The following is a 26,391-nucleotide window of genomic DNA, read 5'->3' as shown; positions in this document are numbered from 1 at the left end:
CAGGCATGCAGTGTCCCAAAGGAAATAAGCAAAATATCATTAAAATTGCCATAAAAAAAGTACAGCTATGGCCCCTCCCTTTACAAAAAAATATGGATTTACAACTTTCGAGAATAAGCATACCCAAAAAAAAATGACAAAAAGGCCTGCTCATACCTATCTATTTACGTTACCTATAAGTAAGATTTATTTTATAATTACTAAATTAAAATATAATTTTTATTTAATCCTCAGTCTGCAATGCACATTGCTAGTACACTGGCTGCCTGCCTACAGGATCCACCCAATTATAAGGTATTAGCTTTTGCTCACAGCTCCACTAGTGTGAAAAAGTTTTTCTGGAATAAAATATCCAAGATAGAAGTCCGGCTATGTATTTTTCTGGGATAAAAAGAAGCTTATGTAACTGCACTTTGTTTTTTAAACATTTTAAGGGGAACTATTCTGGCATACACATATAATAGTATAGAAACTAGATTTGACAAACACAACTACATTTAAAAATAGTGTTTTATTACAACAAAATACAAATAAAAATACAGACTTAGTTTAAATATACAATTTACTTATTTACAATAAAATACGTTCATAAGAGGCCATTATATTGGCATATCCCGGAACATGGTTTCCCAATCTGGCAGGATGTTCAGTTTGTGATGCAATGGACCTAGGGACACCAGGTTAGCAGAGCGGGATCCTTCATTAACACCCATGGAGACTGCCTCCTGGTGGAATGATGCTTTGGTACCCATTGACACCTGCAATTTAAAATAAGGTAACAGATTGGGCAGGTTGTAAATTATTGGGTGACAATCATCCTCAGAGAGGAAAGAAAATTAAACAATATAATAATATAATATCAGGCCTGTATTACATACTGAACCACTGCTGGGTATGTGCCTCATCAACTACTAAGAAAGGTTAGGCCTTAATTCACCCCACTGGCAAAAGCATATGCAAATCATGAGCTGGAAAATAAAATACCTCACCAAGTTTTAAAAATAAAAATAGGAACTAATATTTATACTGAAAATGAAGCGTTTTGTTTAGGCCTGGCTATATTTGCTATCTAGAAATTGTATAAACTGCAGGAAAAACAAGTGTTAGACGTATCATACCTCAAATATAGTGTCGCCGAGTGCGAGACTGACTCGCCCCGACCGGTGCACCAACAGCTTCCCGATACGGCCTTCCTCCAGGTCGGCCAGGCGGCATCTATTGTCTGGCTGTAAAATAAAATCTCAACAAGATCAATATTTAAGCATTTTTAAATATTTATAATATAACTAGCGACCCGCCCCGGCTTCGCACGGATGCAATGCTGACTATTTAATGGATGTTATTATTATACAAATAAACCTTCCTCTTGAATCACTCTATCTTTTAAAAAAACCGCATCAAAATCCGTTGCATAGTTTTAAAGATTTAAGCATACAAAGGTAGGGACAGAGAAAGCGACTTCGTTTTATACTATGTAGTGATTTACTAAAGGTTTATATACACAACTAGCGAGTGTGGTAGTTTGCCGATTGAGAGTTGCAGTAGTGTGGGACTACACACCGTGCGTGCTGCCTGACTCTGACGGATATCAGTGACATAGGGTCCATATTACCCGATTCTTGCCGGCTTCCCCTTCGTAATTTATATAAAATATCATTAGAACGATTTGCATGCATTTATGCATATTAGTACCTATATTATGTTGTATCGGGTTCCTATTCGTTAAATGCCACTGGTGAATAGTTAATGTTTTAGCACAATCGATGTGTTAACACATTAGCCATATTACCTGTTTCTCTTCCGTCTCGCCAGTAGAAGCAGATGTGGAGGGATCGTTGTTGGCCTTCCGTCGCGGCGCGTCGTCGTCTACACTACCGCCGCGACCTGGTAACGAGTCCGGCAGCTGGAAACAAACACAAAAAAAATAATTGACAATATGTTATGCAACCATCTATTACAAGATATATAGATGTATGTTCGAAGTAATCACAGAAATCGCTAATCGAATTTAGATAAAATTTGGCACAATAATAGACTATATTGTGGATTAACTTATACCTTACAGGCCAGTTTATGCTCGCAATTTACTCCCGTAGGCATTATTTGAATGTTTATAATATTTTTTTAATAGATGTCGTATAAATTGTGCCAATGCGAGTACGATGAGTAATCACCTGCAGCAGTATAAGTGTTGATTTATCTGTCCTCAGTAAGTTGACCACGTCTGTGTTCTCGAACATTTCCTTTACGTCCGGTTTCTCCTCAACATGTGTTACTGTAGATAAAAATATATACATTAATATAGTACAAGAAAAATCCTATTGGATATGGGAAGAAATACTCTATTGTTAGTGCAGTCTTTTCATTTTCAACTATGAGAAAATCTAAATGTGCATCTGATAAATGCATCCCTTTTTTTATTGCTTTGGATGACGAGACGAGCTTGTACGCCTGGTAAGCGATACGACCGCCCATTAACTGTAGAAACACCTTGAATTACAAAGTATTGTTTGGTATTCCACTGTGCTCGCTATACTGAGACATGACGTGTTAAGTCTTATTAATATGTCCAGTAGTTACACTGGCTACGTTTGCGTGCGGCTCGCGTGCCTGTGAATAAACAAAGCACGAACAGTCACAGTAACTGCTCGTGAGTAGTGCGAGCCAGTATTTGCGGCACATTGGTCATATTTCGACGTTCCCTAATAATTACATATATGTATATGCAATACTGTGACCAGTTATACATAGTCTATTTTTTTACCATAGGGACCTTTTTTAACTTGGAGCAATCTGTTTTCAGATTTCTGCCATTGATTTCAGTTGAAATCGTCCTACTGACTAAAACCATGATGCATAGTCAACGTCATAACTCACTAGCGCAGTCGACGTCGTCTCCTGGCTCTCTCTTCACTATCACCTCTTGCTTCACCTTTACTTTCGGCTTGGCTGTGGTAGTCGACCAATCTGCAGAGTATAAATAAATTATATTGCTTACTATGTACATTCCTATCGTAATATACACAGCACAATTATATACAGAGTTATTGGGTCATAAAATGGTAGATTTGGCCACAACTGAAGCCAAGAGTCGAAACGCATTTATTTTGCATGCATGGTGATTCCACTTTGCGAGAATAATCGACGGCAGGTATTACTCATACTCTTCTTATCTACTATAAGTAATATGAGACATATTTTATTTAATTTTGAATGTTTGGACTGAATGACAGTCTAATTCAAATATTACTTTTTAAATAACCTGCCTTGCTGGCATAGTGGTAATGTGTGCGCGTTACGGCACCGCCCTGGTATCCTGGGTTCGAATCCCAGATCAGGCAAAGTGGTATTGGGTTTTTCTGGTCAATATCAGTTTGTGCCCATGTGGCGAAAAGTGCGTGCCCCAGTAGCAACTCTACCCATCCCTTCGGGTTTAAGAGCGTGATTCAAGTGTTTGAAAAACCTATTTACGCACTCCCATCGTCCATAGGCAGCTTGATGGGCGCATCCTTATCCAGCACCTCCTTGAAGTCCAGGCTGTCCTCATCAACACCATTGCTGCTCTCCCCCATCACGGACCTGATCTTCTGCTCTTCTAGCTCTTTGTCAATCTATATTTAACAAAATATCATTCACTCAGGTATGTCGCTCCAAAAGGTCCAACTAAGAACTAGGATTGACAATTCAGCTTAAATCGATCTATTATGTCGACAGTTTAGAGGCTAATTGATTGGAGCGTCAATCTTTTTCTAACATTTTTATTTATTTAATAATAATACATAGAAAAAAGTGCTGATTTTAAATATATGTGAAACTTGTCGCAAAAAAGGTAGTTAAATTCAATTATCCTTTCAACCGTTGATGTTATAATGAGTTTTGTTGCCATAAGTACACTAGGGCTAAAATCCTTTAACATATAATTCACCACAAGTGTGTGTGTTTGCCTATACAAACCTTTAACTGAGAATATTGGCAATTTTGTAATCTATGTTATTTTTACGAATTAGGCAAGATATACCTACACTCGAAAATGCTTCATTTAGCTTTGCCTGCATTCAGTCTTACAAGTCTGTTGTTATAGAATATGAATTGAGTGAAAAAGTTTCCTACCTTGATAACATCTTTGACCCTTATGGTAGGCTTCTGCAAGACAGGAGATGGATCAGAATCCCGGCTATATGAACCTCTTTCAATGTGCCTTCTGGAACCAGCTCCCAGCCCTATCATACAAAATAATTACACTTATACTAGTCATGCTAACATTTGAATAATTTTGTTTCATACTGCCAGCACTCTCCAATAGAGAGAATGTATTTAATATTCTGGCAGCTATTTAAAGAGAAAATAATTATTTGTGACCAAATAAATTTCAACTAGTTACTAATCTAATGCTAATATCATATATGCAAAAGTTTATTTAAATTAATTTATGATTGCACAAAATTTGTAGATCTTTTTATATTTATGAATGAAATTTGGCTCACAGTCCACAGATAGACCGTGCCTAAATATTTTTTTTCAATTAAAAAATTGAATATGTCCTAAGAAGGTTTTTCATAAAAGGTGAACCCTCATCAAAACCTTTTATATATATAAATGTTACCTTCTGAGAACACTCCACTGGACTTGATGATGTTGGAGCCATTCCTAAAGTTCTTGTTCCTGTCATCCTTGCGGTCTCGCCTACCACGCTCATCTTTCTTCTGCTCTCTTGCATTTGCAGTTGATGGGCTGTTGAATATTTATTATTACCATCAACACTGTTCATAGATACATTTATTTACATTATATTTTACCGTTATTAGATAGTCTTGCCACTTTTGGCCATATTTTCATTGATATATTTTTTAACTTTATTTTAAAATTGATTTAATATTACTCTAGATTTAAAACAGGCAATCTATGTTCTGTAGTATTTTATATGTAAACATTCATGTTATGTATTCAACCAACACATGATATCAAGATCTATATGCTAAAGTCAACTTGGTCATTATTGTTCCATATTTTTTTAAGAATGTTAAATGCAGTAATGTGAACTTACCCTTTATTTTTATTTCTGGCCACGTTTAAATTAGGAACGAAAACTTTTTTACTAGCTTTGCCTGCTCCAAGCATGAGATCACGAGGCCCTTTTAATGATGCCAGTCTTTGCATCGGGTCACCCCCCAATCCATTGGATTTTGGATTTTTCTCTTCAGACATTTCTTTTGTTATATATTAATAAATATATTTGTGTTATAGCTATAATAAAAATATCTACGTGTATGTTACAGTTCTTGATACCTAGTGGCTTCGTGCAAGTTTGTTTTGACTTTTGTAAACTAAAAATGTCAGCTGCTTGCTAGTGGGTTGCCAACAGAAATCATAATTTGTACAATTTATTAAAACCATGCTGGAGTTGATAGGATTTATACCCGGGACAAAAATCCTCTCGACCATCGATATATATGTACTACCTGGATTAATTGCACGTAACATTATAGCCAGTTACACTCGGTAACGACACAATTTGCTATTACTGTTATTAGGCAACTCCTTCCACCACTATTTTTTTTCATAATATATCTATTATTACGTGACTTTTGTTCCTTTAGATTATGGATGGTTTTAATTTTTGATAAATGTATTTAAAAAAGTACTCAAAACTCCTAAATTATTACTACTATATTCACATAATATTATGTCAACTTCGGAGCCCAATAAATGTTCTAAAAATATTATTTATGTATCTTATTAGAACTTGGTAACTCTGATCAACTCGATGTCATTTTCATTGGTATATATCGTCGTAAAGTTTAAAGCACAGGAAATAGCACCATGGTTACTGTTGCAGATATGCTTTACACAATTTTGTTTATTCTAAAAAATAAAACATACATATCATGCATTTAAAATTATCCGTTAATATTTGTAAGATGTTAATTGTTGTTAATTTAAGGTTTCAAACTAAATTATTTATACATTTGAATAACATGTATAAATTCAGGACCAAAGAGAATTATAATATATATGGAAGTTTAGGACTCAGGTTTGGACTCCATCTCCAGGTAGAAAAAAGAATTTTTAAACCAATCAGGCGTCAGAAAAATACTCAGGACAAGAACAAGCATAGAAGGAATATAAATTACCCTCATATACTTATCCTATTTTTTCAAATAGGCCAAAACCGTTGAAAAGAACGAGACAAATATTATGTTGCTAAGGTCGTGTTGCGTACACTTTATAATAATCAAATGGTTACCTTTGGTCCTCTTTATGATGCCAAATTAAAAATCAAATAAAATGTCAAATGTTCCAACTTGCCAACCTCAAAACAATGTCACAAACGCGCCCACACAATTTAGTTACGTTATACTTCAGGGCGTGCTTTTGAAAAGTGGCTACATGTTGTGTAATATTTTAGTTGTTAATTGTAGTAAATACACCGTGCTGTTTATCTCGTGGCAGCTTGTCTTTTAAGTAAAATATAGCTCTACGAACAAGCAATGGCCTGCGTTATTGTGGGGTGTAAATCTCATTCTTCTCGTAAAGCAAATGAAACTGAAATCATCAGCTATCATCGGTGAGTAAACAAAAAACTTAAAATATTTGCTTAAACCCTGTACATACATAAGTGCAAAAAGTGTTATTAAAAATATACATTATTATGCTGTAGTCAAATTATAATCTGCTGTTGGCCATTCGATACGGTCATTATTAAGTATTTTTCATTTTTACCAATTTACGTAGTCGTGTTCAATCGTTTTGTGCTGCATATTCTATTCATAACATAGATGTTAGTATATTGTAGTTTATTATTTTGCATAAATTGCCCTTTAATTTTAATGTACGGTGGTGTAGTGGTAAAAGCCATTCGGGAACCATGCCTAAAAGCTGGGGTCGAGGAAACTATCTGATTTTCATAGTGTGTTTCATTGCAGATTCCCCACAGATGATGCTATGAGGCAAAAATGGATCATTGCCATAGCTCGTCCCAATTGGAATTGGAAAAAACAGGACCGTGTTTGCTCTAAACATTTCGAAAAAGACAATTTTATAAACATTGATCATAAATGGCGCAGACTAAAACCTAATGCTGTCCCCTCATTACATCTACGTTCAGAGATGGTAAGATTATAATATATTGCATACGTAATCATACATGAAATGAATTACATTTGTATGCTAGAAAATGTCATTGTATAGCAACATGTAAATTTTCTCTCAATCACTGTTAATATATTTTACCTTACAGAAGATAAAGTTGATATTTATTTATATTAATTAGGGTAGTGTGGTAGTTTGCTTGTCTCTGATTCCCATGCTATTATGTTTCAGAATGTTATATCGACGTCCTCTACTAGCTTCAATGCTGTATCGACATCCAGTTCAATCAGTATGTCAGCAGTGCAACAGCAAACTGATTTAATATATCGGGTGTTAAAATTAGAAAAAGATAATGAAAGACTTCAGAAAATTGCTAGACAAAGATTGTTAAAGATAAATTCTTTACGACAAAAAACCAGACGTTTAAAGAAAACAAATATTGATTTGCATACCCGCTTAATGGATTTACTTAAAAATGAGGGAATAGAAGCGGAAATTGCTGTTATTGGAATCTGTGATGGATAACCCGATAATAAGATATTTGACAAAACAAATGGGTGACAATACGTGTGAATTCAGCTTAGAAATGAAAAAATCTGCAGTAATGTTCAATTACTTATCACCACGTGCCTATACTTTCTTGCGCAGCGAGTTAAAGGATATTTTACCACATCCAAAAACTATTGGAAAACGGTATCAGACCATCGACTGCAATCCAGGATTTACAGTCGAAGCCATTGATGCAATCAGGGAAAGAGTAAAATAAAAAAATGGGAAACCTTTATATTGTGCATTGCCACTAGATGAAATGGCTCTGCGAAAATTGGTTGAGTGGGATGGAACTAATTATTTGGCTTTGTTAATATCGGCTGTGATCTTGATTCCCATGACATACCATTAGCGAAAGAAGCTTTAGTGTTTACTATAACAGCCATTAACAACACATGGAAAATCCCTGTTGGATATTTTTTGATAAATTCTATTACCGCCCAACAGAAAGCAATGCTAGTACTGCAATGTGTATCATTATTGGCTGAAATTGGGTACAATATTGTAACTCTTACTTTCCACGGCGCTCCTACCAACAAAGCTATTTCGAGTCATTTGGGATGTGATTTATTAAATTATTTTTTCATTCAAAATGATCACAAAATATATTTGTGGCCTGGTCCATGCCATAACATAAAGTTAATACGAAACACATTCGGTGACAAAAAAGTTCTCATAGATTGCCAAGGCAATAAAATATCTTGGTTTTATATTGTACTATTACATAAAATGCAAAACAACGAAGGACTACATTTAGGCACAAAATTAAAAAAAGACCACATCGAATATGTAAAACAAAAAATGAAGGTACGCTTAGCGACGCAACTTTTAAGTGCAAGTCAGTGCAAGTGTTGCAGATGCACTAGAATTTTGTAGGGACATTGGGATCCCTAGCATAGATGTTAGTATATTGTAGTTTACTATTTTGCATAAATTGCCTTTTACTTTCAATATACGGTGGTGTAGTGGTAAAAACCACTTGGAAACCGTGCGCGAAGGCTGGGGTCGAGGAAACTATCTGATTTTCATGGTGTGTTTCATACAATGTGTTTCATTGCAGATTCCCCACAGATGATGCTATGAGGCAATAATGGATCGTTCCATAGCTCGTCCCAATTGGCATTGAAAAAAACTACCGTGTTTGCTCTAAGCATTTCGACAAAGTTTTATTAACATTGAAATAAGTTATCAAACATATGTGACATGAATGATGCCGCTGTGTTTTAATTTCACTGTCCCATTTTAGTAGCTTCTGTCAAATCACACCTCTTGGGTATCTTTAATCGCTAAGAAAATCAGAAAAGAACAGAAGGCGTACTGACTTTTTCCTAGACCAAATTCTGGCCGATTACTTGTTTGTTACTTACAGCGGTTTCCATTCCTTCCGAAATTTCTAACATTTTCTTAATTTAATAATCTAAATGCTATACCATTTTGTGTGAATGACGTTTCGGAAGGCATGGAAACTGCTGTAAATAGCAAATGAAAATTGGATAAAATTTAGCTCGAAGAAAGCCGGTAGTTCTATAGTTCATTGTAATTTAATAGCTTAACGAGTGCTTTTATATACCCAGACCTTATTTGGTACTTGAATACTCAATTAGGGTTTTGATATCTTTTTTTTTAACCTTTATCTAAAATAGCATTTTGCAACGGTTTGTAGTTGACTGACCGAAAAGTGTTTATTTTAGCAGGTCTGTGAATTTACCATAACCGATAGACAAAGCATTTATCGATATCGATAAGATGTCAGAAGGGATCGCAACACAATTAAATTTCTTGCTGTCAAAGGCAGAGTACACTCAAATGTCATAGTGTTACTTCTATGCTTGTCAGTGTTGCCAGAAGGTTACATTTCTTACAATTTTCGTTACTTTTGACCCCCTCGCGTAACATGTAAGTAATTTTTATATTTTAAGGCAATTTTCGTAACTTTTGAGAACAACGAGATTTTTATCGTAAACAGTTTACGAACGCATTTCTATTGAACGCACTTAAAACTGGCGGGTCTAAAAAGTATTCCACTCCATATCACAGTTAGAGATGGCTCGCCATGACAAAATGAAACGTATCTTGCATATTTTGCTTGAGTGTGCGCGCGCACATTACCTACTTCGCGAGTCCCCGCGGTTTCGTAGCTACAGAAATGCTTTCCCAAAAACGCGTAAATTAAAAAAAAACAATAATGTAACTTTTGCAGCAAAAATGTAACATTTCAGGAAACGAAATGTAACTTACGACTCAAGGGCCCTGGCAACACTGATGCTTGTCATTGTTCTGAGGGAAAAAAAAACGACATATTCAAATATTTCAAACTGACGTAACGGCCGTTGTTCATTGTTGTCAAAGAACATTTAAAATACCTACTTTGTTCTGTGACTGTATTGAGAAAAGCTAGAAATTTAATTTCGCTGTTTTACCGACGTAATAATTATATTATTGAAATGGCTGATTCACTATTCAATATATTCGGGGACCATTTAACAAGACATCCCATGAAAAATGTTTCTCGACAACCGCTATCCAATATCGGTAAGAACTAAGAAAATTTGAATCGCTTTTTAACTGTTTCATACCTTACTGTTATTATAGAGCTCTTATTTCTGCTCGTTATGTAGCAACAGCGTTAGATGTGATCAGTGCTAGTTAAGATGATTCACGGTGGTTATTATAAATCCATCGGCCGTTTTGTTTACCAACCATTTAACGTTCCAAGGCTACACGCCAAAAATCATCTGGCTGCTGGCTTGTATAGGCAGCCACGAACATAGCTGAATAAATTAAAAATTAAACCTTTGTCACCACATCAACAAATATTTTTTTCACTAACATATATTTCAGACAGTTTACATATAAGGAAAAATGATTATATCAATTTAAGTTAACGTGTACAAACATTTTAAATTTATTCAGTTACTTGTATCTGTACCTATTTGGGAGTTAAAACAGCTCTATCACTGTTTATCTACTTATATACATTGAAAGGAATTCCTCTCCATAGCAACATAAATGTCACAAGTAGTCACAACTTTATAACAACTACGTAAATACACAAATATAATGATATATATGAACATTTTGCTTACAAATATTATTAATATGCAATTATCATATACACTTTGTATTTAGATACTTATTTACAATTATATTTGCTATAAAAAAATCAATTCACAATGTTATTACAGAAAACATGGGCAAAACAGTGCTATCTGGTCCGTACAAACCAAACGAGCCTGTGAAGAAAATGGGGGAGACAAAAAAGTCTTTCCTATCGAACACGGGCAAAGCTTTGCAGAGCACACCAGCAAGACAGGCGTTCACCCCGCGCGCCATCAACATTGGCTCCATGATATACAGCGATGAGAATGTGGAAAATGAATGTAAAATTGAAGAATTAGAATTTACTAAACCTACGAATAAATATGGTGAATATTGTACTGCTATGATTTGTTTTGAAAATTAGTAAACTGAAGAATATGGTCAATAAAATACAGTGACAGTTATTTTTGAGTGGCATATCTATCATCTGTAACATACTTGGTTATTAGAAGAATATTCCATATTTTGAAATTTCGTAATTTTGACTCTGATTTGGGGTACCCTTGCCCAACTGTGTACTGTCTGCCACTTAAGTATCTGAACAAATTCAAAATACCAAATTACATTTTGTGTCCATAACAACCATCGTTATTTCTTCACTAAAACAAACTTCATTTAAAATAATAAAAATATATAAAGTTTGATTAATGTTAATGTAAGAATTGTTTGGAAGATTTTATATGTTTTTTTATGGCTGACTGTATTTGTGAGGTCAATAAAAAATCAATTGTTAATTGTTTTTTTCTTTTTCATGTTTTCAGATAATTACCACAAGGATCTGTTTGATTTCTTACCCTTGCCGGAGACTGATGTGTGGAAGGAGGATTCACCTCCCAACACGCCACCTCCAGCCCAGAAGAAGCACTCCATGGACTTGGATTGCTCATATCAGGACGAGTTCTTTACAGGTGACCCACTCTGACATATTTTTTTTTCTATATGTGTATGCCAAGAAGTTTATAGTGTATCAACCTTACTTGACCAAAATAACCCCAAAGAACAGAGCCAGCTAGGTGAATAAAAAAAATATATTTTTGTTAGAAATCATCAAAAAAATAAAATCTAGTCAAATAATAAAAAAAAAAAATAGAAGTGCGCACGGGCCGTTAAATATTCAACAATAAGGTAGCTGCTACATCGTATGGGAATTACTTCAAGGGTATACAAATGGCAACTTCTATTGGATAAAAATCGAGGTGGGTTGTTGACTGTCTATCTAACCACCCGTTCCATCTCGCCCCAAGTCCATTGTTATAGAATATCTAACAATTAATTATTAATAATTTGTTGCAGATGACTTTTCAAATGAAAGCATTCCCGAAGAGGATTTAGGGTTACCAGCTTTATACTAAGTTTGGTATGTTTGGAGGCTATCTCACATATCTCACATCATCTGATGGTACAAAACATCCATATTAGGATGATACAATGTCCAGTGATTAGATTATAGCTAAGTTTAGGTGAACTTGATCAATATCATCTAGAATAACTTTTGTATTTATCTATGAATTTTTCTAATAAATTGATCAGGTGTGCCTTACTAAATTATAAGGAATATTGGTCTTTTTAAATTATAAGTTATGAAGTTTAAGATTTCTTACGTTTCCCTAACCATTATAGTGCGCACTCGTCGTGAGCGTGGCAAACTAACAACTATCACTGCGATTTTTTGATCGCATGTTAAATCCACCAAAACGCAACTCCTGTCAATTCGCTCAGCCTTTGAAGAGGCCCTAGGTATAATAACTGTTAGCTTTACATTGTAAGTTTCTTGGTAACAGTCCCGTTTTTACTGTGATATTTAGGCAGTCTTCACGAAAGTAATACAATGCTTGTGAATTGTGATTGGAGACATTAGTAGAACCTTTTTATAGTATGTATCCTCATTTGGGCATAACACATTAGCTTTAAATTTTTGTACCCTAATATAAAAGAAACATATTGTTGATACCTTATAATTTCTAATAACTATTAAATAAATAGAACACACCAAATTGTATTTAAAATAATATATCCTACCATCACTTATTTTTTTAATTTCTATGGAAATCATTTTGTTCTTTGTAATTTAATTGGTAACTTGTTTGTACCATATTGACAATAAATGTTTGCACTTTTCAATTCATTTTGAATTTTTTTTTTGCATCTACAATGAGTTAAAATATTTTGCGCAGGTATTTGTATCAAAAAATCTATTATGTCTGTAAAGGAATCCCACGATGCGCCATAACGCTTATATTACGCATGGCGTCGAATCGTTCTCCCTCATAAAAACGTAGACAAACCAAGACTACCCATAATGTTATTTGTTCTCTATTCTGCACCCATGATAGAGCATATGTAATTTTATGGGTAGCTGCAGATTCTAGTTATCTATGCATAATGCATATAAGTCTATGGTACTACAAGCTATGGTGCTACAGTGGGTCAAAGCATGGCACAGACTCGTTCTAATCAATTACAATATTGCATGTGGTATGTCACCCTGATAAATTAAACAATTCAAAATGAAAACACTGTTTGCAGAATACAATTAACAATCTATCATACAATGACCTGGTTTTGGTATAAAAATAAATAATGACAAGTTCAAATGTTATTTAACTATAGTAACTTTTAATTCTTTTAGAAGTATGGAAGTCAAATAACAGTGTCCTATGCTTTTGACATTGCTATTTATTTTTATAACAAAATTTGGGGCTTGAATACTACCTATTATAATGTATTAATGATTGAAAATTTCTTCAAAGCAAATCTGGTATGAAATGGGCACACAATAATCATTCATGTTTTATACAAGGACAATTTAAAATCCATTTGGCAAAAAATATGCACTGGCATTATTCCATTCAGATTTGCTTTGTTTTCGAAACTAGAAACATTCATTCATAATATCATGCTACTGACGTGGTTGTTTAAAATCTTAGAAGCCATAAATACTGAAGTATACAGCATTATTTATTGAAATAAAAAGTTGTAACAAATTATAGTTATTTTATTATATACACCATATTAAATAATGTTCACATCTTTAAGGAGTAACTTATAATTATAGGGCATACATTTAACCAAACTCTCATACATAATGCAAAGATACATTCCATAACATGGATATTTTTGAATATTTTGAACTTGCTTGTTATTAAAATACAAAAAAAAAAAGTTGTAGGCTGTAAGTAAAAAAACAGTGGGAGATGTGGTGTGGTGGTATTTGATAGATTACATAAATAATACTATTTCATGATCTTGCAACTTATAAAAAAGTTATTCATAATTATCATTTATATTATTTATCCCTAAATCTATAAGTATCACAGTATTATGTCAAATATTTCTTCCCTAAGAATTGTACTTTTTTCTCAAATGCTGGAAGTGTGATCTGGGTATTTTCCTTATAGAAAGGATTGAGCATCAGCTTAATGTATGCCTCATACACGTCTGTGAAGAAATTTTTAATTCCATCCTCATTCCTAGCATCATGTACTATTATGAATCTCATCTGAAAATAAATTTCAAGTTTTTAATTTATTATTTAACTTTATTTACTTTACTGTCAAAATGTATGTATATTACTAGATAACTATCACAATATTTGTATACAAAGTAAAACAAAACCGTAAGGAAGATACCAATAAGATAATAGGATCACTTACTTGACTAGCAGTCACAAATGCAGACACAAACCACTGGTTGAACTTGTCAACTGATTTCAGGTAAGTATTGGTCACCTTCCACATGTGCTCATCCACTAGGTCCAGTGCGGCATGAGCTATAAATTGATTCAAGTGCCTGTTGTCCTCCTTCTAGAAAATATATGACTTTTGGAAAATAATATCCATGTACTTTAAAAAATAAGTTACAGATATAATTCGTAGTAATTTATCACACACACCCACTAGATGACAAACAAACTGCTATGTGTTAATAAAACAACTGTTGCTGAAACTCAAGTCTAACTTTTACTGAACGAAGTATTACCTTAACCTCCTTAGTAACTGGAATGAAATCCATCTCAAAAATTGGGTTGTCTGAATGTCCGACAATCACAAAGTAATACGTTCCTGCCATCTTTTACATTCAATGCTAATATAAAGCTTAGCAATAATATTATGTGTGAAAAAGTGCAAATCCTCAGATAAAAACAAAAATACGTCAATGTGACAATTGACAACTCTCATGACACTTGACGGCGTAGCGTTATCTAAAAAATACAGATAATATATAGAATAGTTCGTCTCTATTCAACTAACCGAATCAATACTTATTATTAGTCAGTCCTATTTTGTATCCGCTATTATTACTTAACATTAGCAAAATCACCGATAGATAAACGATGGAAGTCATAATATAACAGAAGAAGAATTACTACTAACCGGTGTGTTTCAGGTCTTCGTACTAATATTACAGACATGGCTCCGGACTTTAAAATTGTAATAAAGAAGACGTATATAAAGAAAAGACAGACAAGGCTGTATGGCTGAGAGCCTTTGCCTTCTCGTTACGGATTAAATCAAACAAAAAAAAAGGTTTTTTACTAAACAAAAAAAAAAAATATATGGCGGGAAAATATAATGTAATTTTCCTGCGAAAGGATGAAAGCCATAACCCTCGACCTCGAAACATAGAAACAGCGTAATATTATCGGGTCACTTACGTTTAATTCAACAAGAATATAACAATTACGCGATGAACCGTAAGTCAAGAAGATAAATATTAATATGTACATGTTTAGTCTAACATTGCATTATAACTTGATTTTAATTTTTAGTTTCGTGGTATACATCTATTGATAAACTTATGTATTGGAGGGCAGGTACATGGATAGCATTTCAAACTAAATCAATCAACTTAATTTTGAGAGTTCACTATGATCAGTTGCTAATAACAGTAGATAATAAAGTGTTGGAATCTTTAAATATGCAATGTAAAATGAAAGGAATATTTAAAGAAGATATTCTTATATTAATAATATGGAGCAAAGAACAAGAAGTAAGTTAATTTTGAAATTACTTACTTGTGTCCCTATTTCATCAAAAGTTTCTATGACCTGCACAATCCCCCTTTTATATATCACAATTCACCTAATGTTGAGTAGGACATACAAGAGGCGGTACATTTGTCCGGGACATGACGTCAAAATGTAAGAGTGGCTCATAATTATATATTGTACTACTTCAAATTTTATGTCACGGCAGTCGCGTTACTTATTCTCCGTCTCTGGTAAACTGTAGGACGAGGACAGTGAGGTAGAGAACCGCATGCTACAAATTGCAATAGTATAGGACGTTATTTTACAATGGACATTACATTACTGCGTTTCGAGTCGCGAGCGAGAGGGAAATATTTTGAGGGTTAACATTACAAAATACTGTAAGCTACGCATTGAAACGCCGAGCCTCACGTCATTTGAAGTAGGACGTTGTACCAATGATTAAAGAGTATAGAGGATGGGTAATATGGTCACGTGACATGCGGCACATTTAATGCATAAAATGGCGCCGACTCCGCCCCTTACAATAGTGATATGCTAGTACCGAAAATTTTGTATCGACATCGAAGAATTAAAAGAGAGACAAACAAGCCCAAAAAGATCAAATACGAAAAGGGTTAGGTTCTACCATAATATAAATATAACAAACCATAATATAAACAAACAAACTGAAACTGATTTATAAGTAACAATTGTTAAAGAAAGCAGTACCTGTTGTGACAAACATCCAGTTGTGTTTGATCTATATTTGTATGTTGCACTATTCCTTGCTAAAAATTTAAGTTACAGTTTAACATATTTACTTAATACATGATAAATGGAATAAGATAGCGTAGTCAGCAATTATTTGGTTGGTTTTATTTTATTTTATTATTATGCTCTTTGATCGAGAAACATAACCATGTTTCAGCAAACTAAAATCAATGAGCGTAAAGATGGTGGTTAAGATAATCAATTATAATAATTATTTGCAATAACAACAATATGATTATGTATCTATTTCCGTGCATGCAAAGGTTGCTCGAAACATAAGACCGCCAATTGTAAAAATATATCTTACATTTCATCTTTATGTTGTTTCTTTTATGTTTATCTATTCTTTTATGTAACAATTCTAATTTTATTCATAGCAATATATTAAAGTAATATTACTATTAGGTGAAGTATAATAATCATTACTATTTTACTTATCGGGAATATTGTTGGAAAACAGTTATCTTTACTCGCGTTAATTAAACGTGTGGTTTATGCATATCTTCTCAAAATGTAAAGAAATATGTATTTGGTGTAGGATTCCAATCACGTCGCTCAATATTCTCAATTCATTTTGCCTTGGTTTTTAAATTTTTTGGTTATCTTAAAAAAATATTCTAATTTCACTTAGTTTGTCGTTCTGGATAATACAATATTGATGTGTGCTCTAACATTCTTTCAAAGACAAAAACCGTAACTGATAAACGGGCGTCTGTTAAAATATCGATATCAATAATTTCTAAACAAATCCACCCACCATCCCTAAGCTCGTGTGTAAACAAACATAATGATTTTAATGTGTATAAATCACGCCTAAAAGGGTCCAAAGCTTAACAAACCAGATCCACATATCATTTTAATTGATGAAAACAAATCCAAAAAGTAAATATACAAAGATATTTGCTAATTTTCGGTAAAAACAGTTACTAACCTATGAAAAGATATTTCGGGGGTCTTTTCTTGCGTGAATTCGATTTGCATCCTTTCACACAACACTGAGTCATTTTCGAAACTTAACAAATACACTAATAAACACACTGAACAATTGAGAATATGATTATATTACTTTAAATTCAATATTTATGAAGATTTGTTTACATCGTCTGACACTACATGTACTTCCTGACTCGCCTGCAACAAATGGCGTTTCTGCCGCAAGGCGGTCCCAGTGTGTTGAAGTAAACGAAATAGTCCCATATGCGAAGAAAGCAATTATTTTTGTCTTTTTTGTTGCGTTCCAAATAAGCTTTGAGTAAAAGAGATAGACATATATATTGACAATTCTGCGTCGATTTCCCTGACATAAATATAACTTATTCATATAGCTAATTTTTGAGGCCTGTCCTCTTTATATTTAGTCATTGCGTTGTACCGGCTCAATGCTTAAAAGAGGCTACTCTTACAAACTCTTTTTTATGTCATGTCCTACCCAACTCTAAATTCACCAAACAACGCAGCGAAAATGTTATGTCTAGTAAACATGATAATTTATTGTACACTAATGATTATTAATTGGGTGTGCAAAGTTAAATGAATAAAGTCTTCGAGAATTATTATAAGCTGATAAAAATGAGTCATTTACAGGGTGTCACAAAGAGAATTATAATGGGCAAAGATAATTATAATATATATGGAAAATAATGGGTGTCAGAACCATTTTTTTTAAATCATGTTATTACAGATTCGAAAAATAAAATTTCAATTGAAGTCCAATCTAGGAGAATGTCTTCAAAAGCTCGGCGAACATTTTCCAGTCACTATTCATACTTCTAACCATCCATCTCCCCAAATAAAACCCAAATATCAGAACCATTTTTTTTAAATCAATATTTTACAGATTCGAAAAATAAAATTTCAATTGAAGTCCAATGTAGGAGAATGTCTTCAAAAGCTTGGCGAACATTTTCCAGTCACTAATCATACTTCTAACCATCCATCTCCCCAAATAAAACCCAAATATCGCAACCTTAAAACTGTTTTAAAACATGCTTTGGACAAAAATGGTAAGTTGATTAATAATATTTATTGCCGAGAACAAATTATTATATAACTTATAAATTATTTTAATTATAAACGGGACTACTATTACTAACTTCTGCTATGATGTTTATTAGGTAATGTATTTTACATTTCAGACAGTGATGAATTATTGCAGATTCCGGCCTCCTACAACAATTTTGTAAAGCTATGTTTATTAGATCCTACATTTCCTCAAATAGTCATTGAAACTGAAAAAATACTTACAAATGTTATTAATAAATAATAATAAATGTGTAATAATTTATAATAATTAAATTATTTGCAGTTTTATGTACTTATATTATTCAATATACATTATTCTGCGTAAAAATAGTTATGTGCATAGTTATGTATTATCTGTGGCCGCACGTCATCTGCTGTTTGTTTTTAAAAATATTTTAAATTTGAATTTCAACGGCCTCATCAGTTTACTGTGGTTTCAATTTTGTCGTTTATAAATAAATTGTCTTCTTTCCTTGTTTTTCATTTAATTTTATGTAATAAGTGTGTAAACAATCTGTAAAATATGTTACCCTCAAGATATATTCCGCCACAGACGTCCAGCATGAGGAAATCGAGGTTGGTTCATTGTATTGTTTTCACAAAGACATTCATACAACATAAATTAAATTCCTAAAGGTTGAGGCTTGTTTAAACAATCAATAATATTGAATGCAAACGTTGTTTAATTTCTTTTTCGTATAATACTAGACTGGAGGGCAAACCATCTATGCTGCCTAAGCCTCGCCGGCCAGGGTCCACCGACCGTCTCTCCACAGAGGCTCGCAGACCTAGCGCTGCCGGACATCGTTCGAGCAGCGCCGAGCCTCCTCGCGGAACATTCAGCCGTCTCAGCCGCGAAGCTTCGTCCACTAACTTGCCGATCAATGGGGTAAAATATGTTCAGTGTACAGAATGGCTTTGCTTTGTGATTGTTTATACATTTGCATAGAAGCGCATCTAATTACCATTTCATTTACAATCAAGTGAAGTAATTTTTGTGATAATATGCTTTGTTATTATAATATTTCTATTAAATTTAGAATGTACTGGGTAATCATTGTCTGTATGCCTTGACTTGAGCCTTGAACAACAATCAGCATTAATCATGACCAAATAAATACAATGCCAGTTAATTCAATGTGTAACATGTATCTTCTAGGCTATTATCTTATAAATATTCTAATAATACAAATGAAAATCAATAAAAAATTTCATAACATAAGACCATAACAGTTTAACAATCATGAAACATTGCATGTAAATGTCCTGGCACCAATAACACAGCACATAACTAATGTTTGGCACAGAGGTCTCGTTCCCAACAAGCAGAGAGGTTCGGCCAGTCATGCATGACACCGCTGCAGTCCCGCTCCAGCCAGTACTCCAGGACCACTACTACTCCTGTGGTAAGTTGTGAAGTGTATGGTTTCTGAATGATTTATTTTTAACTTTTATCTGGCATTTATATTGTTGGGTAAAATAATATGTTATTGGAACTGTGTGTTGGAATAAAACAGAAGCTTTATAAATAGATTTTGGGTTTGTCTAGAATTTTAATATAATATGCAATAAAAGAGAGCAGATATTAACTCTGTGTAAGAAGTAACCACAATGTACATGTACTGAATATAATCTAAATGTTCATTATTTTATTTAATTATATTCCAGAGAACACCATCTCAAGACCGCTCCAACCGCACCTGGCAAACCTCATTGGAAAGAGCTTTAGCTTTTGTCACTGTTAAGGATCAAAGGTAATTAAATTGTCCACAACAATCTAATACTTTCCTATCCCATCACATATAAATCTATGTGACAATTTCATAGTCTGAAAAAATCCATATTTTAATATTATATTAATAGACATAGCTAGGCAGCTTTCTACAACAAACTACTGTAAAAACTTCAATCATAAATAATTTTGCTTTTAAATTTTAATACATATTAAAGTTAACAACAACAACCTGATTTTTGTGATACTAACCCGGAGATAATGAAATGTTTATGCTTGTTACCAGACCAATATCAAACGTGGCCTGGCAGCGGTCGGAGTGCGCGCGCGTGCAGGAGGCGCTCGCGAGCCGGGCCGGGGGCGCCGGCGCGGGCGGCATGGCGCTCATTCGCCCGCTCACCATCGCGCGGTTTGTCGACATCACCGGGGCTCTGCTGACCTCACTTATTAAGGATGCTAAGCTGAACACGGACAATTATGTGGCTAAGGTATGTGAGACCATGGAAGTACAAATGATTTGTTATGAGAAACTAGAAAAAAAATGATGGAATCATCACATACCTACTTCATTTGTAACTAGGTGTTGCATGCAGCTTTGCTTGTGTGATATATATAGAAAATTATTTATGTAAAAGTAAAAAAGTCAGATTTATTAATTGATTCCAGGCTTCTAAGTTTTTTCATTTTTCACAGAGCAATATTGTCTGTAACAGTTTGTAAATACAGCCAGTTACAGACTATGTCACTAAAAAGATTGACCTCAAACCAACCAAACTTGTTGACAGTTACCGCATCTCTCTAAACGGCTGCTGTATCCAGGGACTGTTTCCAAATCTTGGCTGAAGACTGTCAACACGCTGCACGCGTTCCCGCAGGCCTTGGCGCTCATCTCGTACTTGCTCGACCTTATCAACCTTGTTGTAAGTTAAATGTATTTGCTAACTGGCCGCACTGCACATTATAGTAAGTGGAGTGGGGTTTCGAGGGTATCCATTGACAAGCAATGTTTATCCCTCACCAGTCGATACAATTATGCTGCGCAGTTTTATTTTTTTTTTCCTTTTTAAGTAACTACGTGATATTTCAGTGTTGCAATATTTAAATATTATCCCTTCACATTAGCATTCACAGAGGCCCATGGGCAAAGTTTGGGACGTCTTGTTGGATACTGATTACCAATTAATTGACTAATTGATAATTAGGTCTTATAAACACAGTATAAAAACATTTATATAAATAAAATATTTAAAAAATGAATTGTAGGAGCTGCCGGTATTGGACGAGTGGCTGTACCTAGACAAGGACGAGTTGGCGCGACTACGACGAGACTATATTTACAAATGCTGGATTAGGTATGGTAAAATTGCATTTAACATTGCCAAAAAATATATAGTCAATTAAGGAATAAAGCAATTAGAGGATGTTTATTATTATAATGTAGTTAAGATTACTTCCAACTTGATTGACTGATTGATTAGAGACAGAAACAATATTAAGCAATGGTATCTATTGAATATTGACTAATTAACTAAGTATAAATATAGCTTTATAAAATTAAGTTAATTCTTACTTATGACATAAATATTAAGGTTTCAAGACCCTGAGTATCAGTTTGAGGACCTTGATGAAGAGTATCTGCATAATTTGAAGATATTGCTTGGCAATGATGAACAGAAGATTTTGGACTTGCAAAAGATTATACAGAGTAAGTTATTTGAAAGTTATAATCAGTTTTGTTGGATTGCAATATTCTATTGTAATTATTAAGGCGAAATTTAAATTGACCAAAGAAAGAAAAGACCAAACCAAAGAAATGACCAATTGGAGATATTATAATCGTTGCCAATTGCCAGAACAGGGTAGATGACCATTGTTTCTTTAAATCTGTTTATTCAAAAATTACCATAAATCATGAAGTACAAAGTATTTAATTTTTTTTTTCAAAAATAAAAGAATTACGTATTTTTAAAGTCAGTTAAAAATGTTAAGTGTCATAAAACAATGAAATAGAAAACTGCCTTACTTTTCAACTAATTTAGTAGCTGGTTGTAAAATCGTTTCTTTTGAGTGTTATTCACTCTTATGTATCAAATAATGTACAAGACGAAACATGTCTAGCCTATTATGTAAGCTGATATAAATGGTTATCTTTCCCAGAATACGAGGCCTGTTTAGAGGACGAGGTGGAGGCGGCGGCGCGTGCGCATGAGGCGCGGCTGGTGCAGCGCCGGGACGACCTGCTGCAGGCTCTCCGGTCACAAAAGGCGGCACGGACCAGAGACCGCGCGCAATATGACGCGCTGCAGGCACAAGCTAAACAACACCAGAATGAGATGCACCAGATTGATGTCGATATAGAGCGAGCTAGGTATTGCACACATTATTACATCCAGGAATGGTGTCATTATGCACTTAGTAAACGCAGTGCAATTAATAGCAGGAACAGTATCAGCTATATGAGTGATAAGGGGCCCCTGAGCTTTGGGGCTCTCTTGGCCCATAGCTACATTAAACTAAGCGGGCGCCCAAAAGTTTGCACTGTCCTGAAGAGCCCTTAACAAATATAGATGTAGGGCCACTCTATAGCAAGTTATGCTAATGAGCAGGAAACATGTTGTTTCGACAGTTACACCAATCATACCATTGTTTCTAATTTGTAATACCTTTGATATTGTCGAAAAAACATAATAATCTCCAGAAAACTTTTTGCTACTTACTCAATGGAATGGGATGTTAGTGCATTCAGAGCCACATGTTAGTATCGTCCAAGTATAAAGTGCGTTGTGTGCAGCGCGGAGTGCCAGCAGCTGAAGCGCGAAGTAGAGACGCAGGAGATGTCGATGTCGGAGCGCACGCGCCTGCTGGACGAGGTCGACTACTCCAGCCGGGTGCGAGACTCTAAACGGGCACTTGCGGAGCAGATAGCTAAGGTAGATATCAACGCACATGTCACTTTAAAAAGAGATAGTACTTTGTAAAGAGTTTTATTATGGACTATAAATCAGTGGCGAAGGGTGAAAATTTTCAAAAGGTAACCCGAGGAAATATTTTTTTCTACAATTATCATGTACTTAATATGCTGTTCAGAATAAATTAAAATCAGTAAAATATCATAATACATAATAATTTCCTTCTAACAAAAACATTATTTCTAAACTCTAAATTTAACATATAATCACATATTTTGAACATAGGTACTTATGTAAAAGAGCCCAACAAAAATTAATAACCCACACTGTACACAAACACTAATTATACATTCTAAATTATTAAAAAATTTCGCGCCAATGGCCCAACATTAAGCCGCTAATTCTCGGGTTACCTGAAGTACACATACACGCACGCACACATGTATTTTTACGTCACTTCCAAAAGATTAGACAAAGACACCGTGCTGCGTGTGAAAGAGAGAACAATATCGTGAGGGAAGCTATGCGCGGCCGGCTTCACTTCGAACACTATAAGGCGCGAGCACTGTTTACTAAGTAATTGTTTACTAAGTATATTTTTCATTTATTTTATTTTCAATATAAATTGTCTTTGTTTATATAAGCTAATTTAATTAGGTAATAATTAAATATTCTCATGTACCTTGACTTATCATAAGTGCAACTATGTTCGCCTACGCGATGAATAAAGCATTTTTTTTTTTTAAATTCTTATTATATATCTATCCAGCAAGATTTTTATATTCTACCTATTTATGGTACAATATAGTGTATTCACAATTTAAATAAGGTGGTAACTTAATGATATTGTAACCATGTACAAAACTCTCTGTATGTTATGTTAAAGTGCACAAAATATATTTATTTTATTAAATACTGCCTCTATAAACATTTTAATAATGAATATTCCAGATGGTTCTAAGCAAGGAGACAGAACTAGCGCAGTGGCAGAAAAAGGCCCTGGACACGTGCGTCGAGTACAAACAGGGGCTGATACACCTCTCTGCACAGTTTCCTGATTTGGCGTCGCTTGCTATTGATGAAAAGTATGTATTATATTTATTGCTAAATTTATGATGGGCTTTTCTGTATAAAATTTATTTACTTTATAGTTAGTTTTTCTCAGAACATCTATAGGTTGTTTTATTAAAGTGGAAACATTATTTTGTATAAAATTAAAATAAACTGTTTGTTATATTTACATAATAAAATTAATGAAGTATTTGTTATAATCAAAATTAATGTGGCAGTGATTATATTCCTTTGGTATAGTGGTGGGCTGTAATAAATAGTTTGTTTTAATAGTGACGGAAAAATATCGTGAGGCTAGTATGGGCTAAGGTATAAATGCACACACATAATATGTGTATGATACCCGTACACCTCTCATTAGCGAGGACTTCGGTGCTCAGTGGTGTGACAGTGTAATAGATACAGACAGGTATAGTTATAAGTGAATGTTTGTGTCAGCGAGTTGATGGAGTCTCACTGCGCGTCGCGCGTGTGCGGCGCCGTGGACGCGCTGCGGGCGCGCGCGGCGGCGCTGGGCTCGGCGCGCGCCGGACACGCGCGCACTCGCGCCGCGCTGCACCGGAGACGCACCGCGCTACTGGTGAGGGCTCTCACACGCGCTCCTCATGCACACACAGCTCGCCATCACGCATAGGCAGACACCTAGGGCACACACTTGCCTCCTGCTTGTTCTTTGTTAATGTGTTAGGGGTGGAGGCTATTGCCATATCGGGCATTAATCCCAGGCTCCAGGCTGACAGTAGGCAGAAAAACCCAATATCACTGTCAGACCTGGGTTTCGAAATTTAGGACCTCACGGTAGTTTTTTTTCTATTACTTTGTATGATAAGACGAGCGTACCGTTTACCTGATGGTAAGCGAAACAACCGCCTATAACTAGTAGAAACACCATCCAATACCTTGAATTACAAAGTATTGTTTAGTATTCCACTGCGCCCGCCATCCTGAGACATGAGGTGTTATGTCTTATTATGTCCAGTAGTTACACTGGCTAAAATGTTCTTCAAACAGTGACTACACACTACTGCTTGGCGGCAGAAATAGATATTACGGTAGTACCTACCCAGGCGACCTCTCACATTTGAGAGACCTACCACCAATGATCAGTGTTGTAACATGCACGCAAAACAACTATTACATGGAGTCAATCATCTCTTATATTTAAATCAAAACAAAACCACTTTGTATTAAAATTTGAACTGCGAATTTCACCACTCTCAGGAGGAAACCCGCACGAAGATATGCGAACTTAAAACATCAGTAAACCGCGAACAACAGTCACTCGACTCTGAATTAGCCAAAGAGTCCTCAGAGGCACTATCATGGTCTACAGAACTTCAGCAGTTGACGTCTAGGTTGGATGAACTGAGGGTCCAGCAGGATGAATATGTTAAGGTCCAGAGGGAGTTGGACTTTTGGGAGAAACAGAACACTGAGTAAGTATTTTTATTTATCTCCAAAGGAGAGACTCCCGCCAGTCTTCAACAAAGGTGAAATGTTTGATTTTAAAATAATTATTTCTGGTTCAGGAAATGTCGGTTATAAAATATTTGTCGTTGACTTAGACAAATTTTACATTATATGACTGGACTGTTAAAATAATTGTAATTAGACAATATGATTTATAATTCCAAAAAATAATTTGGGGTTACATAGGGACCTACGTTTTAACATAGTTCGCGTAATACGTTTGTGAAAACCAATAACCCTACTAAGCCTCGAAAAGGGAACACTATCTTATGTTTGTAAAAATAAACTATTGTATTTCAGATGGCTGGAGAAACTAACACAGCTTCAAAAATACATAGAGAGCAAGCAGGAAGAGGCGCAGCGTCTGCTCCGGACTGCGCGCGAGAAGAGAGTCGCGCTCGTGCGAGACAAACTGCGCGAGTGGAACGCACTGCTGCAGAATTGAATCACGATTGAGATGTATACAGGGGTTGCTAAAAAGATGCACAAATTTAAGGATTATGTAGAGTGATGAAGTAATAAAATAACAAAAGTAAAAGTTTAATTTCTAGAAACAGTTGTTAAATATCTTGAACTAACATTGTAATACTGTTAACTTTAATTTTTGTGTAATCATGTATAGGTAGTTCTTAGACGAACAATTCTGTTCGCATATGTAATTTAACATTTGAACCCTGTTTTCTATAACACCATGTATAAAAGCTTTA

General features: G+C 34.6%; 5 protein-coding genes and 1 long non-coding RNA gene across 6 annotated transcripts; 3 read left to right on the top strand and 3 right to left on the bottom strand.

Annotated features, from left to right (window-relative positions):
- Positions 1 to 544: 544 nt before the first annotated feature.
- LOC115444354 (DNA-directed RNA polymerase III subunit RPC4) lies at positions 545 to 5,338 on the bottom strand. Its single transcript, XM_030170107.2, has 9 exons — positions 5,045 to 5,338; positions 4,604 to 4,731; positions 4,111 to 4,220; positions 3,476 to 3,611; positions 2,878 to 2,967; positions 2,175 to 2,275; positions 1,790 to 1,903; positions 1,119 to 1,226; positions 545 to 758 (listed from the first exon to the last, which is right to left on the bottom strand). Exons 1-9 carry the CDS (start codon positions 5,203 to 5,205, stop codon positions 600 to 602), a joined length of 1,107 nt encoding a protein of 368 aa, XP_030025967.1. The 5' UTR covers positions 5,206 to 5,338; the 3' UTR covers positions 545 to 599.
- A 1,013-nt stretch (positions 5,339 to 6,351) lies between these two features.
- On the top strand, positions 6,352 to 8,539 carry LOC115444355 (THAP domain-containing protein 2). The gene is made up of 3 exons (XM_030170108.2): positions 6,352 to 6,565; positions 6,924 to 7,110; positions 7,321 to 8,539. The coding sequence occupies exons 1-3, from the start codon at positions 6,489 to 6,491 to the stop codon at positions 7,612 to 7,614; spliced, it is 558 nt and encodes a 185-aa protein (XP_030025968.1). The 5' UTR covers positions 6,352 to 6,488; the 3' UTR covers positions 7,615 to 8,539.
- A 1,373-nt stretch (positions 8,540 to 9,912) lies between these two features.
- Positions 9,913 to 12,862, top strand: LOC115444320. The gene is made up of 4 exons (XM_030170056.2): positions 9,913 to 10,170; positions 10,824 to 11,063; positions 11,499 to 11,645; positions 12,031 to 12,862. The coding sequence occupies exons 1-4, from the start codon at positions 10,083 to 10,085 to the stop codon at positions 12,087 to 12,089; spliced, it is 534 nt and encodes a 177-aa protein (XP_030025916.1). The 5' UTR covers positions 9,913 to 10,082; the 3' UTR covers positions 12,090 to 12,862.
- Positions 12,863 to 13,717: 855 nt separating this feature from the next.
- LOC115444321 (trafficking protein particle complex subunit 2) lies at positions 13,718 to 14,945 on the bottom strand. Its single transcript, XM_030170057.2, has 3 exons — positions 14,716 to 14,945; positions 14,391 to 14,540; positions 13,718 to 14,236 (listed from the first exon to the last, which is right to left on the bottom strand). Exons 1-3 carry the CDS (start codon positions 14,803 to 14,805, stop codon positions 14,057 to 14,059), a joined length of 420 nt encoding a protein of 139 aa, XP_030025917.1. The 5' UTR covers positions 14,806 to 14,945; the 3' UTR covers positions 13,718 to 14,056.
- A 3,900-nt stretch (positions 14,946 to 18,845) lies between these two features.
- LOC115444319 lies at positions 18,846 to 26,385 on the top strand. Its single transcript, XM_030170055.2, has 14 exons — positions 18,846 to 19,078; positions 19,211 to 19,391; positions 19,810 to 19,908; positions 20,171 to 20,256; positions 20,521 to 20,722; positions 21,020 to 21,154; positions 21,498 to 21,586; positions 21,824 to 21,939; positions 22,392 to 22,602; positions 23,026 to 23,164; positions 24,095 to 24,228; positions 24,653 to 24,794; positions 25,436 to 25,650; positions 25,985 to 26,385. The coding sequence occupies exons 1-14, from the start codon at positions 19,026 to 19,028 to the stop codon at positions 26,127 to 26,129; spliced, it is 1,947 nt and encodes a 648-aa protein (XP_030025915.1). The 5' UTR covers positions 18,846 to 19,025; the 3' UTR covers positions 26,130 to 26,385.
- On the bottom strand, positions 19,632 to 21,283 carry LOC119192597. The gene is made up of 2 exons (XR_005113675.1): positions 21,024 to 21,283; positions 19,632 to 20,695 (listed from the first exon to the last, which is right to left on the bottom strand). It is a non-coding gene; the product is annotated as an uncharacterized LOC119192597 (long non-coding RNA).
- Positions 26,386 to 26,391: the final 6 nt, after the last annotated feature.

This window comes from Manduca sexta, chromosome 6, assembly GCF_014839805.1.
Source record: "Manduca sexta isolate Smith_Timp_Sample1 chromosome 6, JHU_Msex_v1.0, whole genome shotgun sequence".
Classification (NCBI taxonomy): domain Eukaryota; kingdom Metazoa; phylum Arthropoda; class Insecta; order Lepidoptera; family Sphingidae; genus Manduca; species Manduca sexta.
The sequence above is the reverse complement of the archived record's forward strand: the minus strand, read 5'-3'. Positions and strand labels throughout refer to the sequence as shown.

Coding starts and splice junctions, on each gene's coding strand:
- LOC115444319 (XM_030170055.2), top strand. CDS start 19,026: ATGTTACCCTCAAGATATATTCCGCCACAGACGTCCAGCATGAGGAAA. Junction 19,392..19,809: donor CTAACTTGCCGATCAATGGG/GTAAAATATGTT, acceptor TGTTTGGCACAG/AGGTCTCGTTCCCAACAAGC. Junction 24,229..24,652: donor TCGCTTGCTATTGATGAAAA/GTATGTATTATA, acceptor TGTTTGTGTCAG/CGAGTTGATGGAGTCTCACT.
- LOC115444354 (XM_030170107.2), bottom strand. CDS start 5,205: ATGTCTGAAGAGAAAAATCCAAAATCCAATGGATTGGGGGGTGACCCG. Junction 3,612..4,110: donor GGGTCAAAGATGTTATCAAG/GTAGGAAACTTT, acceptor TGTTAAATATAG/ATTGACAAAGAGCTAGAAGA. Junction 2,276..2,877: donor AGACGACGTCGACTGCGCTA/GTGAGTTATGAC, acceptor TTTTATCTACAG/TAACACATGTTGAGGAGAAA.
- LOC115444320 (XM_030170056.2), top strand. CDS start 10,083: ATGGCTGATTCACTATTCAATATATTCGGGGACCATTTAACAAGACAT. Junction 10,171..10,823: donor ACAACCGCTATCCAATATCG/GTAAGAACTAAG, acceptor ATGTTATTACAG/AAAACATGGGCAAAACAGTG. Junction 11,646..12,030: donor TCAGGACGAGTTCTTTACAG/GTGACCCACTCT, acceptor AATTTGTTGCAG/ATGACTTTTCAAATGAAAGC.
- LOC115444355 (XM_030170108.2), top strand. CDS start 6,489: ATGGCCTGCGTTATTGTGGGGTGTAAATCTCATTCTTCTCGTAAAGCA. Junction 6,566..6,923: donor GAAATCATCAGCTATCATCG/GTGAGTAAACAA, acceptor GTTTCATTGCAG/ATTCCCCACAGATGATGCTA. Junction 7,111..7,320: donor TACATCTACGTTCAGAGATG/GTAAGATTATAA, acceptor ATTATGTTTCAG/AATGTTATATCGACGTCCTC.
- LOC115444321 (XM_030170057.2), bottom strand. CDS start 14,805: ATGGCAGGAACGTATTACTTTGTGATTGTCGGACATTCAGACAACCCA. Junction 14,541..14,715: donor CAGTTACTAAGGAGGTTAAG/GTAATACTTCGT, acceptor TATATTTTCTAG/AAGGAGGACAACAGGCACTT. Junction 14,237..14,390: donor CATTTGTGACTGCTAGTCAA/GTAAGTGATCCT, acceptor ATTTATTTTCAG/ATGAGATTCATAATAGTACA.